At 40.1% G+C, this 16768-nt stretch overlaps 1 protein-coding gene across 1 annotated transcript in view; it reads left to right on the forward strand.

The window, feature by feature from the left end:
* The first annotated feature begins 12922 nt into the window (after window positions 1–12922).
* Window positions 12923–16768, forward strand: part of GFPT2 (glutamine-fructose-6-phosphate transaminase 2) — a 51893-nt gene continuing 48047 nt past the window's right edge. Inside the window, exon 1 of the mRNA XM_074292333.1 lies at window positions 12923–13581. Coding sequence (XP_074148434.1) covers window positions 13575–13581 — 7 coding nt within the window. The 5' untranslated portion in view covers window positions 12923–13574. The remainder of the gene's footprint in view (window positions 13582–16768) is intronic.

Here is a 16768-nt window from a genome sequence, read left to right on the forward strand (position 1 = left end):
TATTTAAGGGAACAGATAGATATAATTCTAAACTGATAACCACTTTCTCTGAAGAGAAAAGAAGTGGCCATCTGCTGGCTTCAACTTCCTATTTTCCAATTCCTTCCAATTTTGTAAGGAATCAAAATTTCCCTTAAGGGTAAGGTGGGTGAAAAGAGATACTAGAGTCTGTTCTTTCCTCCCTTCAAGCCACTTCTAGAACCATATAGATATACAAAATCTGTATGGGTAACAATAAAGCAATACACATGCATACACAAAATATATGAACACAGGTAAATAGCCAATGAGGCAGAACCAGAATTAAATAGGAGAAGATCAGGATAGATCACATTTCTTAAATGTGTAAAAAACTGTATATTGTTTTCAACAATCCCAGTTGTTTGATACCGAAATTCTTGAACACAATGTTTTTCTGGTGATGCTCTATAGTTACACATCATAGAATATCATAATCTCAAAAGGATCAAAATTACAATAACAATGCAAAATTATGTGGTGGTTTAAGTAGGCTAAATCATTATTACTAATGATCTCTCATGTATATTAAAGACAGCAGGGATCTATATAGACTAGAAAAGGGGTTGGTCATATATTGACAATGAATAGTAATAGAAAACCTTAGCAGTACTTTGATCTGCTCAATATATTAAAAGAACTAAAAGAAGGACTAAGTTTTCTTTTATGAGAGAAAATTATTGAAAGTGGAGGAATATTAGTTGGACCTTTATATGGAAGATTATCTTACCAGAAGAGAAGAACCACATTCTGACATATGAAAGATCAGATTATGAACTGTATATAAGAATGTTGTCCAAGATTTAACATGTATTTCAACATATTTAACATGTATTGGACTACCTGCCAGCTAGGGGAGGAAAGGAAGGGAAGGAGGGGAAAATTTGGAACAAAAGGTTATACAAGGGTCAATGTTGGAAAAATTACCCATGCTTATGCTTTGTAAATAAAAAGCTTTAATAATCCAAAAACTCTATGTGAAAAGATACATAAGGTTAAAAAAATAAATTTAAAAAAGAATGTTGTCCAAGGACCAGCCTATATTTGGAGTGGTTCATTGCCATGCTGGCTGCAGAATACTTACATTTTCAGCCAAAACAATTCTAATGGAAACATCTACTTAAGACATAGAATTCATTCAACTTGTTTCAGTGGGGAGATGACATATCCACTGGCAACATAACACAGATCTTTGAAGCATTGACATATTCACGTCTTTTCCTCCTTAGCAAGGATGGCTAATCAAGAGACAGCAGGGAGATTGTAGGATCTTTGAAGATATATTCAGTATCTTAATTGTCCATAACCTGGTATTAGACAAAAGGTTTTCAGACAAGAGTGTTCATTTGAATCATGAAATCTTTTGAGTTAAAAAGGAACAGAGTTTGTGATCATATGGGTATAGTGAGAGCTGAGCACAGGTAGGGTAAAAAAAAGAAAAAGTTCAGGAATGATATCAGAGAGGAAGAGAACCAAGAGAGTGAAATGTCATAAAAGCCATGGGAAAGAGAGAATTTCAAAAAAAGAGGTAGTTAGCTATCAAGATTTGATATTATATATTACATGAACAGGACAAAACTTAGGATGGATCACCAATTGAAATTGCTATTTGCATTTCATAATGTTTGCCATTCTTACATCATCTAGACAGTGTGAGAGAGACAGAGACAAATAAGATACCAATCTAGCCCTATAGGAGCTCACACTCAATTAAGGAGGATAAGACATGATAATATCAATGCTTCAAGGATCTGTGTTATGTTGCTAGTGAATATGTCATCTCCCCATTGAAGCAAATTGCATGGACTCTTATGTCTTAAGTAGATGTTTCCATTAGAGTTGTTTTGGCTGAAAATTTAAGTATCCTGCAGCCAACATGGCAATGACCCACTCCAAATTTAAGCTGGTCCTTGCACAACATTCTTACATGCAGTTCATAATCAGGCCCAAGTCTGAAGCCCTTGCAACTTGGGAGCACCTCTTAGAACTTGTGATTTACCGGCAGGGTTTCAGAAAAGTCAGAGCAATTTTCACTCTAGTGAGGCAATGGGGCAATTTTAGTGAGCTGGAGTGCTAAGGGATACTGCAAGATAGCATGGCTTATGAGGATGGGGGAGAGAGAAATTCCATCCTACATCTTTGTTTTCTTCTGTTAGAGACTAATGGGCTAAATTTCAAAATACTGCTGCCTGCCTAGGCTGATTCAGTACTCTTTTAAGAACAACAAGAGACATATGGCCACAATCCCCCTAATCCTATTAAGGAAACATTCATACTTCATAAAGAGATAACAGAGGGTAGATACATTTTTACACTGCATGTAACACTTTAGCACATCATCTCTCTGTTATCTGCTCCTTACCTTCTGTGATTACATCAATGAAGTTGTACTAACTGGTTCCTTTCCCATCTGCCATCCCCACCTACACCAACTTTAGTGGAGACATGCATACATATGCACAGAATGGCCTTGAAGAATGAATTGTTATTCAGTCATTACAGTCATGTCCAACTCTTCATGATCCCATTTGGTAGTTTTCTTGGCAAAGATATTGCCATTTCCTTCTTCAGCTTATTTTATGGATGAGGAAACTGAGACAAACTGGATTAAGTGATGTACTCAGGGTCACAGATCTCATAAGTGTCTGAGATTTGAACTTCAGAAAATGAGTCTTCCTGACTTCAGCTCAGCATTTTATCCACTCTGCCACCTATCTCCCCCTGAAGAATAAGTAAAATTCATATAACAGAGGAAAGTAAGAGGAAAATCGTTCCAATGGACATACAGATAAGTAAATGGAATGGGATTAATGCTTTAAGATCAATACAATAAATCAAAGTCCATTTGACTCCAAAGAATAGAATGATGATACCTAGGTGAACACTGCATCAAGGAAGACAAGATAAATGTTTCCTTTTTTGATTCTATATAGTTTGGCATTGAACCATGAAACTAATTGGTATGATTTTATACTTAAAATTGGATGTATAGTAGAAATAGATAAGATAATGAGCATTAACACTAAAGAAAGAGATGCATATCTCAGCTTTTACTCTAATGCTTTCTGTGAATTACTTTAGTGTGTTCTGGGTGTGATCAGAAACTAACAAAAATGAGATTTCAATTAAACATATAGAGACATGAGCCAAAATGTACCTTCTTAGAGGCTGTTTGCCAAGCAGCTTAGAAACTATTGTTTGGCTTATTCATTCATTTAAGTGATATTTTATGATACTTATGAAGAAAACATAGATGAGGGAATGAGGTATAGTTGTTGACCTTCAAATGGTTCTCAGAGGGGAAAAGTCTATACACACAACTAATTATAGGGCAAGGCAGAGTGTGAAAAGGCCATAAGTTTGAGTTATGAAGGGATATCCAAAGTGGGAAAGATCACATCTGACTTCAGAATCTGGAAAAGCTCCTGTTGCTCCTTTTGTTTGGAATGCCATTCCCCTTCTCTCCACCCCCTTCTATGTCATTAAATTAGGGTTAGAGCTGAAATCCTGCCCACCTCTGAAAGATATAGGAAGTGTCCTACTCTCCTCAAAAATATTCCTCACAAGACATGATGCTTTGTTCTCCTGAATCTCTATATAATTTTAAAATTATTTTCCTGTACTTCACCATACTTTGCTTTGTAATACAGTGATGCATGCAGGGCCTCCAGAACTTCAAGCACATCATTTCTCACTGGCAGGAATGAGAAAAGATTGTTTAAAAAACAAGGTCACAGTTGTAAAAGAAGAACAAACATGGCCCTAATTATCAAACAATAATAGGTGCTTTCTGTTTTTGGACATTGACTTGCATTCTGTATTTAATCAATTATGCACAAGTTAAGAGAATTTAAAATGGATTTTGTTTTGAAAAATTAGGCATAGCTCTTGAAATACCTAGAGGCATGCTGGATGTGGGTCACTGACCTCTGGTTTTAATTTATCATGACCTGATCTTCCTCTAGAATCCTTTATATCTCTCCTGGGCTTTTTTCTCCTTTCTTAGTTTCTCTCTACTTAACCCTGTTTTCCAGTTTTATTATAGGTTCCATAATCAAGTTTTCCATATAGCACTTTGAGAGGAAAGGTCCAAGTGAGAGAACCAACAAACAAGAAAATAAATGCCCAAATTAGTAACAAGAAAAAATCAAAAGACTATAAATTCCCTGAGGACAGGAACTGTCTAGTATTGCATGGAGCTTTAAAAAATGCTTTTTGAATCATTGGGTCATAAAATCATGCTGTGATAAATACTCTATCAAAGAACTATTGCTCTAAAACTGAAGGGGACCTCAAAAGTAATCAAATCCAATATTCACTTTATATATGAAAAAACTGAAGCCCAGGGATGCAAAGTGACTTTCCTGAAGTCTCAGAGGAAGCATCAAAGATTGGACTGAATTTATGTCCACCTTAGAGGTCTAACTCACATGTTAACAAGCATTTAGTATATGACAGGCACTGTGATAAACACTGAGTATACAAATACAAGCAAACAAAAGGAAGCACTCGTGGAATTTTCAATCTACTGTGGAAAGACCATTAAAAAACAAAAAACAAAACAAAACAAAAACCCAGCTGAAAAGGTTGGAGCACTGGGGAACTGCCTATGCCCCTTATTCTTTCTCTCTGCTCCACTATTACCCATCTCCTTTAACCCCCATCCCTGCAGTTTCTGAACCCTACTACCTATTTTGTTTTCAAAATCATAAAATCTCAGATTGAAGAGGAACAGTAAAGGTCATTTGATCCAAACCCTCTCTGTTATAATTCCCTCCACTGCATCTTTGACAGGTAGTCATCTTGCAGCTGCTGGAACAATTCCAGTGGGGAGAAGGGGACAGGCTTTTAATCTCTCTTTGACAATCCATTCCATTTGGGGGCCTTTCTAATTGTTTGAAAGCTCTTCTTTATGTTGAGCTAAAAATGTACCTCTCTTATTTCTTCTCCCTCCCCCACATCACTCTTAGCTTTATCCTCTAGGATAGAGCAGACTAAATCTAATCCCTCTTCCACTTGAGAGCCCTTCAATCATTGGAAGACAGGGTTCATAGCCTTATGTCTTCTCTTAGTGTTCTCTAGGATAAATCTTTCCTGGTTTTCTAGTTTTAAGTGTTGTTCTTAAAATACAGCATCTGAAGTTAAGCTTATGTTTCTCAGGTTTGATCTGACTGAGGCAGAACAGAGCAAGATGTACCTCTCTCTTCCATATACAGTTAGTGTGAGCACCTAATAGTCCATGAGCCTTTTTAGCAGCTCTATCTTGCTGCTGATTCATAATGAATTTATGTACATGAAAACCTCCAGGTGGCTGGGAAAACTACTTCAGATCCATTTCTGGAAAAGGTTCTGGATCTCCCATTGAGAAATATCTGGCCTACATTAAACCCTGAGGGAAATTATTCTTAATAACAATTTTCTGGCACCAAATGATCACATAATTGAAACAGGATTTCCCCTTTTTTTCTTTGTGACTCTTCTACCAGTGGGGTAAAAGGAGGCGGTGGCTGGCATTCTTGTGTCTATGGGAATTGGATTTGCTCTGTCTTTAGATATGGTTGCTATAAGAATCAGAAGAATATTACCTAAAAACTGAGTACTCTAAACATTGAACTGTTATACCTCCTATTTTCTTCTGGAACCAGCATTCTCTATGCTTCTCAGACCTTTTCCTGTCTTCCACAGGAGAACTGCCAGGGTAAATTGACAGCCTATGAGTCTGCCTAAGGCTTGGGCTTCTGTGATGTAACCTCTCTCCTTCCTCCATGCTAGTTTTTTCAATCTCCTTTTATGCACAATTTTTCCTCTTTAAACTGTTAAGCTCTTTGAGGGCAAGGACTTTTTCTTTTTCTTTTTTTTTTTTTTTTTTTTTGAATATTATCTTAAAAAGCTAATATAGAAATATATTTTTGTAACGTGCCCTCCTGGCAGTTACAATTACTAGTCTGTCCTAGACCCACCAGAGTACCTTTGACCACTGTCCTTTGCAGTGCGAACTCTACCCGGCTCACCTCCTCTGAGGCCTTCTAAGGTCTCTGGCCACAATCTCTTGTATCTATAGCTTAATAACCGGTAGCGCACTCAAGAACAACCACGTGTAATCTTAAAAGCCTTTATTATACTACTCACATAATGCCCTAACTGATGCCCTGACTTGTTGGTTCCCGAGTGAACACCTGGTCAGAAGACCCATGTGTTCACTACCAAAACCCTTACCTCTTTTGGCTACCCATCTCGGCTTGGCCACCCAGGCTGGGAAGCCAGGGTGAAGAACGCCAGGTTAAAGAGAGCGATTGCTGCCTGCAGTGGGCTTACATAGGGCCTGTGAGGTCACACACACAGCCAACCAGCGAGAGAGTCACCCATTACGAAGCTATCTCAATATGGCCAGGATCCCACCCAAGGGCAGTCCTAATATCCACAGAAATTACTTCCGGACCACTCAATCTCCCGATTTGCTGTGGCACCCATTTAAAGGCCTCTTACAATTCCCTTTCTCTTGTTTTGCGGTAACCGCACATCTCACCAAGCTAAACTTTTAGCACCAGCTATAGTTCACTTGATCCATGAGATGACAGTGTTATGCCCAAGGAGGTACAAAGCAGCAGATCAGTAAACAGAAGTATGACAATAAGAACCAGGCTCAACAGTGGCCCAAGTGTTCAACCCATTCATCAAAGTCATACTCGAGATAATAGGCCAAAGAGGTTGGATGCCAATGAGGTAGGATGTCAACACTGAGGTGGGAAGTCAACAAGGTAAAACATCACAATTCTAGTTAACAAATATCAGTGAGGTAGGTTGTCACAATTCTAGTTACATTTATCACAGTTCTAGACCAATTCTAGTTTCTTACAATTTTCTGTTGCACTTGTCACAATCCTAGAACAATTCTAGCTTATCACAATTCTCAATTGCATTTTTCACAATTCTAGAACAATTCTAGCTTATCACAATTCTCTATTGCACTTTTCACAATTCTAGAACAATTCTAGTTTCACAGGTGCACATAAGCAAAGTCACGTCCAATAACATTGTCTCAATAACAACGGCAGGTGGGTGTGTTGGTTTTTCACCCACTAATTTAAAAGCATAGTCCTTCAATAGAAAGCATAGGGCAAAGCCTCTTCCCAGGCCACCATATAGAAAGTAGCCACGGGAGGAGCAAGCAGGCCCATTGTCCATTTACAGTCTTTATATTGCATATCACCCAAACAGTCCATTTCAGCTGCAACACTGGAACTGTGTCTGGTGTCTCTGGTGTCACGGTCAGGAGGGGCATCGCTGCCATCAGCGTCTGAAGGGCTGCGGACATCTGGCTGGTCTCTTCTGGACTGTTGTCTGGTCCTTCTCTTGGATCCCCAGGTTACAAATCTCTCTAGTGGGGATGAACTCTGCTGCTGGATCTGCACCTAGGAAGGAATGTCCCCGGGGCCCAACTTGGGCCTTTCCAAATGCCATCCAGGCCTTTCCACATCACAGTGGAAACAAAGTTGTTGTCATAAAGATTAACAAAAGTCAGTCAAAAGTTAGTCAGTCTATCACTTAGTTGCACTTTCTGTGTATGCCCGAAGTAAATTGCTAAGGTAAAAGGCAAAGAATTTAAAAATGTAAAACCAAAATAGTTTAAAAGTGTAAAACCGAAATAGATTAAAAATATAAAACCAAAATAACTTTAAAATGTAAAATCAAAATAACTTAGCAAGATCAAAATACTTTGAAGATGTAAAATCAAAAATGTTTAAAAATGTAAAATCAAAATTTAAAAATTGTAAGCAATCACATATCCCAAAATTCCCTTCTCTTGTTTAGAAGAGAAGATCTTGGGGATATAGTCTGTGCAATAATGACTTTACTAATAGAATTATAAGAAATGCATATGGAATGGGCAAAGTCAAATTCAATGCAAAAACACCTAAAGGCAAAGTATTTGTAAGCCAATCCATAAACTCTTAAATGCATGTGAAATTTCTACAATGGAAAAATGGTTGATCACATGTCTAGCTGCTTCTCCAGATTGGAATGAAGCCATAATGTCCATTGGTCTTAAAACATCCACTCATACAATTAATGAAAAAAGAACACTCGGCTATATCCCTGAATTCTTTTGCCTAAAAATCAAAGTTTGAGTTTCTGATACCGAATTGTACTCCAGGAGCGTGAATCAATAAATCTGATATCGCTTTTCCTCCTGGGTCAAAGATCACACACTGTCTATTTATTCTAGTGATTAAAACAGCAATTTTCCAAACCATTCTAAACATAAACACTGTTTTATAAGTACCCGTAGGGGGTTGGGAAATCAAGCCCACCTGTGGAAGTGAAAAATCCACGAGGTAAGAAAAGAGGAGTTCCAACTCTCCAAAGACGATCCTAGCAGTTTTACAAGTATAAAACTCCACTCTCTCTAACTGCAAGGTCTTATCCCTGTAAGGTTTCTTAGAAATTAACTGAACTGTATTTTAAAAATTTTTCTGATTATAGTCAATACCCCACAATTCCTTTTTGCCTTGGGGCATAAAGCCTACTCCAGTCCTTTGAAATGAAGACACAGGAGTTTTAAATGGATTAATGGGCAGTGCTGATGGTATTATCGCCCTTCCTTTTTCTCCTCCCCCTTCTCCCTTGGTTCAAGAAGGTGAGGCAGAGGGAAGAATTGGAAAATTCCCCAAAGGCTGATTTAAAATCCAACCTGACCTTTGCATATAAAAAGAACTAAACTTCTTCTCTATGGAAAAGTAATCGATAAATTCCTTAAAACAACAATATACAAGGTAAACCAACAAAACGCTAAGAAGAATTTCTACAACTGAAGTCCATGTGGTTCATTTATTTCCTTCCTTAGTTTCAGCCACTAGTTTGAACTCTTCCTGTTCTATCTGTAGTAACCTAGCTTTTTCTTCTTTCTCTATCTCAATCTGTAGTTTAACCTGCAATTCCAGCAACTCTTGCTGTGGCATTTTGTACTCTATACTGTCATACATACACATAAGCTCTAGGTTGCTCCCTCTCCGATCTATATTTAATGGGTGTGGGGATAGCCTTCTGGGAGCTTGATTACAAGCTTCCTGCTGTTCTTCAGTGGTGATCTTTGTTAAAAGATCTTCCATCTGGCTCTTTATATAAGCATTATGTTCAGCTGTGTCCTTGAGCCTGATCCCAGATTTACCTGGGTCCATATTGCTTCTCTGTCTTCCCTCTTAAGTGGCGTTTCTACCGGATCTTTCAGAATCTTAATTCTGAATATTAAATATTTTCACAACCTGATAATTCCTGATGCGTCCACGTTGAGCGCCATTTGTAACATGCCCTCCTGGCAGTTACAATTACTAGTCTGTCCTAGACCCACCAGAGTACCTTTGACCACTGTCCTTTGCAGTGTGAACTCTACCCGGCTCGCCTCCTCTGAGGCCTTCAAAGGTCTCTGGCCACAATCTCTTGTATCTATAGCTTAATAACCGGTAGCACGCTCAAGAACAACCACGTGTAATCTTAAAAGCCTTTATTATACCTACTCACATAATGCCCTAACTGATGCCCTGACTTGCAGTGGGCTTACATAGGGCCTGTGAGGTCACACACACAGCCAATCAGCGAGAGAGTCACCCATTACGAAGCTATCTCAATATGGCCAGGATCCCACCCAAGGACAGTCCTAATATCCACAGAAATTACTTCCGGACCACTCAATCTCCCGATTTGCTGTGGCACCCATTTAAAGGCCCCTTACATATTTTATTATTACATTACATGTATCATATCATAGATATGTCTTGCCTTCTCTTTTTTATTTTTATTTTTAAAACTTTTTATTTTCAAAACATATGCATGGATAATTTTTCAGCATTAACCCTTGAATAGCTTTGTGTTTCAGATTTTCCCCTCCTGCCCACCCTTTCCTCTAGATCCTCAAGCAATCCAATATATGTTATACATGTCAAAATATAGGTTAAATCCAATATGTGTAAACATATTTATACAATTCTCTTGCTGCACAAGAAAAATCAGATCAAAAAGGAAAGAAAATGAGTAAGAAAACAAAATGCAAGTGAACAACAACAAAAAGAGTGAGAATGTTTTGTTGTGATCCACAATCAGTTCCCATAGTCCTCTCTCTGGCTCTCTTCATCACAAGATCATTGAAGCTGGCATCAATCATCTCATTATTGGAAAGAGTCACATCCATCAGAATTGATCATCATTTAATCTTGTTGTTGCCATGTACATGCTCATTTCACTACGAATCAGTTCATATAGGTCTTTCTAAAGCCTCTCTAAAATCATCCTGCTGATTGTTTCTAATAGAACAATAATATTCCATAATATTCATATACCATAACTTATTCAGCCATTCTCCAACTGATGGGCATCCACTCAGTTTCCAGTTTCTTGCCAACATAAAAAGGGTTGCCACAAAAATTTTTGCACATGTGAAAGACTCTCTTTTTGCTTGTATTTGTAGTGCCTGGCATATAGTAACTGTTTTAAAAATGCTTGTTGATTTGGCTTGACCTCCAGTGGTTATCTCCACAGATAGATTGCTGCATACAAGCTGTAGGCTGACTAGGATAACCCTGGGAAATCCCATTCTGTAAATCCTATGTTTGTTCTTCAGATATAGTCTCCTTTGAGTACTCTACCCCAGGCAGATAAGGCAAAGGAGTGAGCAGCTGGAGATACAGCCTCACAAGCCAGACTAACCTGGGAAGAGTTATTTGAATAGCACAGTAGAGACTAGCCTACTGAAAGGAGAAGTAGAACTGACAGCTGAACTAAGATTAGTTAGAACTCCAATACTGCTGATTCCGCACACATCCTGGCTAGAAAATTTTGCTTCTCAGGATGTCACTGTTTCCTGAAGTTCAGCTAAGGCTGGTGGCACCTATAACTTCAGCATTCAGGGGTTGGGTTTTTTTGGGGGGTCACAAGGACCTTAGCCCAAAAATGAGCCTTATTGACCCAAAGAAAGGAAGCCCCATACTTATACATGCAGTACTTAAGTGGTCCCTTCTGCATGTGCCACAAGTTCAAACCAAATTCTTGGAAAGCACCCTCAAAAAGCCCCCAAAATTTTTAAAAATTACTTATATTTTTAATGACTACATGCCTCATTTTTTAAATGTCACTTTCTCCCCTTCTTCACAGAGAGCTTCTTCTTATAACAAAGATTAGGAAAGCTGAGTAGAATGATAATTTTAGGAGAAGGAGGAAAATGATGAGTTCTTTTGGGATCAGCTCACCAGTTAGATATCTCCCATTCTAGTAAAGGGTTGGGAAAAAGGTAAGTCTGGAGCTCAGGAAAAGGTTCAGGAGTTAGGGTGTGCTATTTTTTCAATGGCTCCCTATTACCTAAGTAAAACCATGAATTCCTCAGCCTGGACTATGAAGCCCTTTATAATCTGATTCTCATTTAACTTTCTAGACTTATTTCATATGGCTATCCTTCATGAATTTTGTATTCTAGCCAAATTAGCTGTTCCTAAAACATGACATGCCATCATCTCCCTTCTTCATATGTCTGCAGAGACAGTGTCCCATATCTGAAATAAATTCCTTCCTTATCTGTCTCTTACACTTTCTAGCTTTCTTCAATGCTCATCCTGAGTGTCACTTCCTACCATCAAGCCTTTTCTAGTGTATTGCTGCTCTCCCTTCCACCCTTAAATAACTTTGTACTTAAAGTTAGTATAGTTGAATCTCCTCAAATAGAATGTAAATTTCTTTAGGACCAGAACTATATACAATTTTAGTGCTTAATAAAAGTTTATTGAATGTAATTTAATTGGTAGAGATAGTAATTGAAGGCATCTACTATATGGAATATTTTCTTAAGCACTAATGCCTCACAAAGTTTAGATAACTACAGAATTTCAGAACCATTCCCAGGACAGCACCCTGGGGGAGATCATAAGAGTAACACCCCCCCCCCCCAGGCACCACAAAGCATTCTTAGATTCAGCTTCCACAGAGAAGTTCCATTCAGGTCTGTTGATAGAACCCAAGAATTAACGTAGAATGAATGTGGTATATATACAATGGAAAACTGCAGTGAGAGTCCAGAATCTTAGGTTCTTTCACTTATTTAGTCTTTGTCCCTTCCTCTTGTGAAAGTGATTACATATCTGTAAATCGAGTAGGTCAGATTAGATGATTTCTAAGGCTCCAAGTAGGTTTGGTGTTACGAATATGAAGAAGACTACTAAAAAGAGGGGGGGAAAGAGGGGTGGGGTTAGAGGAAGATAGCCCTAATACACAAATCTTCCTTTCTTTAGCCCTGCCTTGTCTGGAGTACCAGCCATGGAGGGAAGGGCTGAAGGAAGTTCCTAGCTTCATTGCCGACCTTCGCACTGAGTCATGTGCGGGGGCTGCCGAGGGGTGCGATAGATAACGCCCAGTGGGTTGCTGCAACCAGAAGCTAAGGAATAAATTTCCAGAATGAGGAATTTATTCTCCTCACCCCAATATTGGATATGTACATAGTGCTGCTTCTTTCGAATCCACGAGGAAAATGCTAAATAGTATATTTATGACAAAATCATAAGATGCTTGGAGAAATAGGACATTCTCCACCAGAGCGATGATGTGCACCTAGGGAAGGTAGTCAAGCTAGTCAAGGTGCCCCTTCCCTCTCCCCGTCCGGCCCATTGCCCCTGTTTGTCCAGCAGGTAAGAGGGAATGCCTCCCAAGCTAGCTCAGCATTCCCCTCGGATGGGCTAGCTTTCTGAAGATGCCCTGAGGGCTGCTCTAGCCTCCGTCCCCAGATAGGGCTTGCGCCTAATTCCCAGACTTTTCATAAATGCCTTCTCAGGTCCCACTTCCTGACAGCGGCCGCCGCCCCCCACCCCCACACAGCCGTCAGGCCATCTGCTGTCCACTCAACGACGCAACGCCGCCAGTGCAGACGCCACCCACTAGGCTCAGAGTTCCCGCTCCTCTCCCTTCTCCTTTTCTTCCCTTTTCTCCCTCTTTCGTTTTCTTCCTTCTCCCCTCCTTTTGTCTCCTTCCCTTCTTTCCTCTCCTGTCTGTCTCCTTCTAGTCCTTCTCTTTTCCTCTCACTCTCATTTTCAGTTGCTGACTCTCTCGTACCCTTCTTATTCTTCTATTCATCTTCGCCCCCTACCCCACCCCCTTCCCCTGGGGAATCTTTCCTCCCACCCTTCCACCGTTCCCAAGACAACCTACAACCAATGAGGAGCCGGGAAAGGAAGTGCAGCCTCTGCTCCGAGCCTTCACTCCCCAATCCACCTCCCTTACCACCCCCCTCCCCAACTCCACTGGCTGGCCCGCAGCACATAAGAGGCGTGCTTCTGGGCGGGCGCGGGACGCTGTGAGGGAGTCGAACTAAGGCTAGGAGGGAGGACGAGAAGCGTCGGAGCAGAGCTGAGCTGAGTTAAACTGAGCTGAGCTAAACTGAGCTGAGCTAAACTGAGCTGAATTAAGCTGAGCTGAGCCGAGCCGAGCAGAAACCGAGCCGATAGTCCGACAGTGGACGCGCCAGCCGCACAGCAGCCCGCAAGAGACGCGACACTAGGCGAGGTAGAGCCGGAGCTGACAAGATGTGCGGTGAGTGAGACGAAAGCGGATAGAGCCGCGGCTATTGCCGTTGCCTCCGCCCCTGACGTCCACTAGCCCAACTGGGCCCCGATCCAACCGGTCCCTGTCCTAGATCCCGCCCCAGGCAGGATCGCGCCGCCGATTCGGGAGCTTTGAGATCTGCCCACCGACTCTGGCGCATCAGGATCTGCCTAAAGGCGGAGCTCTGACCTGTCCTGGTCTTGGAAAGAAAGGAAACCCCGAGCCCCACAATAGAGGTGTTTCCTATCCCTAGACAGAGGGATCTGTCTTCCTCCAAACAGAAAAGTCTGCCCACGTCCTCCGCAGAGAAAAAATCCACCCCACCCAACAGAGGAGACCACCCCCAATGGAGAGGGGTATCCCCAAAACAGGGATCTGATCCTCCTGTAGAGAAGGAAATCTGCCCTTCCTAGCAATCTATTCCCTCCTTCTAGAGGAGTATGTCCACCCATCCAGCAGCATTTCCCCACTCCCGTCCCCAATAAAGGACTATGTCAAACCCACCAACAAAGGAGACTGTTGTTACCCCTACCCCAAGAGGAGAATGTTCTACTCCCTGCAAAGGGGTTTGGCACGCTCCATGTTTGGACCCTATATGACCACTCCCGCCGAACATTTAGGTCTTGTCTAGTTACAGTGCCCCCCCTCAAAAGTCTTGCCCTGCTCAGCAGAGGTGTACCCCCTCCTATAATACTTCTTTCACCTCAAGTCCTGTTATTAATAAAGGAGATACTCCTAGAATCTTCTCTTTCCCCTACCAACCCAGGCCTGTCTATTAAGAAGGTTTTCCAATACGTCCTCCCCAAGCCTCCCAAAATGGGAGAACCCTCCCTACTCTCCACACCCCCTTTCCCAAAGTTGTTGGGATCCAGCCGTGATTTTCCTTTCTCCTCGGCTCTCGTATTCCTGAATCTAGAAAGGCATAACTCACTCCTTATCCTATATAGTAGGAGTAGTGAATGGACTTGCCCATCCCCCTAGTCTGGGAAACCTAAGAATTATAAATACACTCTTGCCTCACCTTTCCCCCACCCCCAGTTCCAGAGGTGTTAACTGAACAGCTCCCTTATGCTGTCATTTTCCTCCTTTTTCTTTTCCTTTCTCCTACTTTTTCTCTCTCTACTTTCCCTTGCCTTCAAAAGGTTAATGGGAGTCCCTTATTCCTTTGGGAGGCTGATTTTGAATAAATATTTAGAAGCTCAGTTCTTGTTATAATCCAAGCTTGAAATAGTAGGTTTTCATATCATTAACATATTGCTAAACAGAGCATGTTATTAAAATATTGCTAAACAGGAAATATGATGAGGGTGGGGGAAGCTGTTTCCTTTTAATAGAGATGTTGTGTGAGTCAAGGAGGACAGTAACTCACTTCAGGTGAAGGCACAGAAATTTGCCTTCCTCAGAATTAATAGTGTAGTATCATGGAGACTGAAAGAGGGAAAGTTTCTAGTGGCTGAGCTGTGAACATGCACACATCTGTAATCCCTTTAGACTTCCTCCTGGTATATCTGCAGCCCATAAGACCCTCTGGAGAATAGGAACAGGATAAGTCCAGCTGGGACAAAAGGTCACTGTGTCTTTTTTTTTTTTTTTTTTTTTCTAAAGTGGCATAAAGTTACTCAAAACCAATGAAATGTGGCTGAATACCAGGTCAAACTTTTAAAATAAAGGTCTCTCACTGAGACCTTTTACTGTAATTTGTGTGGCCATCTCTCTATTTACAAGAATTGGATCTAGTGAAGGAGAAAAAGAGATTATATATAATGGCTGCACATTCCCAACTATTCATGTTAAAAATGGATTTGGAGGAATAAAATTACTGATGGCATTTGCTTTTTTAGATTTAAGAGAATTGGTAGGACTAGAAGGGCCCTAAAAATATGTTTATCCAATTCCTCTTAGTGTTGGGATATACATAGGGAAAAAAAAACGAGACCTGTACTTTGGGGAACCTTAAGGTAATACAGCTAGTTCAAGGGCTTTAAAATCTGGCTCTTGTGACCAGTGTGCTCTTTTTGTTTTACTTTAGGGCTTTTGAGAATCCGCATGTCTCAATAGGTCAACTAGACAATTTAAAGTCCTGGGCCCCTCAACAAAAGCTTCAGGAAGTACCTCTCTGTCATTTGTCTTTCACAAAATAAACAGACCTCCCGTAGAGAAAAGCCTTTTCTTTTGTTATGTTCCCTGAAGAGTAAAGAGGTAACTTGGTGAATATTTACTCTTGTGAAGAGGAAGTAAGGAAATAATTAGGGGTTCCCTCCTTTATCCCTGTGATGCTTGTAGGAATGCCTTTCTTGACAGTTTATAGATTTATTTAGTAGTCAATGAACACTTGTTTATTAATTAAGACTTTAGCATTTATATTGTCCAACTCTTTCGTTTTACATATAAAAAACCTGAATTTTGAAGAGATTGAAGCAGTAAAGATAAGATTCAAACACAGATCAAAAACCAGTGCTTTTTTTCTTTTTGCCATAATGTTTATCTTCCTGGCTCCTAGTAAGACAGAGTTTCCTTGAATATTTCCTTCATCATACCCCTTTTCCTTCTTAGAAGTTTCAATGGTTTCTTATCTTGACAGTTAAAATTCATACTTCATAGCATAATATTTAAGGTCCTCCCCACTGATAGAATAGGCCCTTCACATCAATAGAATGATTCTATTACTACCTTCTCCAACCCAGCTCTATGAATCTCTTTCCAATACAATCCTCATAGAACACCATTCCTATTCTCCTCTATGTGTTTAAATCTTACTCAGTTTCTAAAGACAGGATCAAATGTCATAACCTTTTTGAAATACTTATTTCTTTTACCTCACCTTAGTCATTTATATAAGTTACCATCTATTCCATTCATAGATTACCTTACAATACTAGTTATCAGTGTGTTTATTTCCTTTCTCCTTAAGGAGAGTTTCTTGATGGTGGGAACAGATCTATTTCAGCAAATGGTTTTTTGTGTGCACTATGATGTTTTGCACACAGTAGTCATTTAATAAACGTTTGTTGCTTGACTTACCATATGCCAAGGACTAAGGAGATTCAAATATTAGATAATATACTTTGTTCATTATCATTGGTTTATAGTCTAAGGAAGGTTAAGAAGGTGGTATATGACATTTATATAAATAACATAATATATGATAACAGTAGAAATGATTCGGGGAAGGAAA

Source organism: Sminthopsis crassicaudata, chromosome 2 (genome assembly GCF_048593235.1).
Source record: "Sminthopsis crassicaudata isolate SCR6 chromosome 2, ASM4859323v1, whole genome shotgun sequence".
Taxonomy (NCBI): domain Eukaryota; kingdom Metazoa; phylum Chordata; class Mammalia; order Dasyuromorphia; family Dasyuridae; genus Sminthopsis; species Sminthopsis crassicaudata.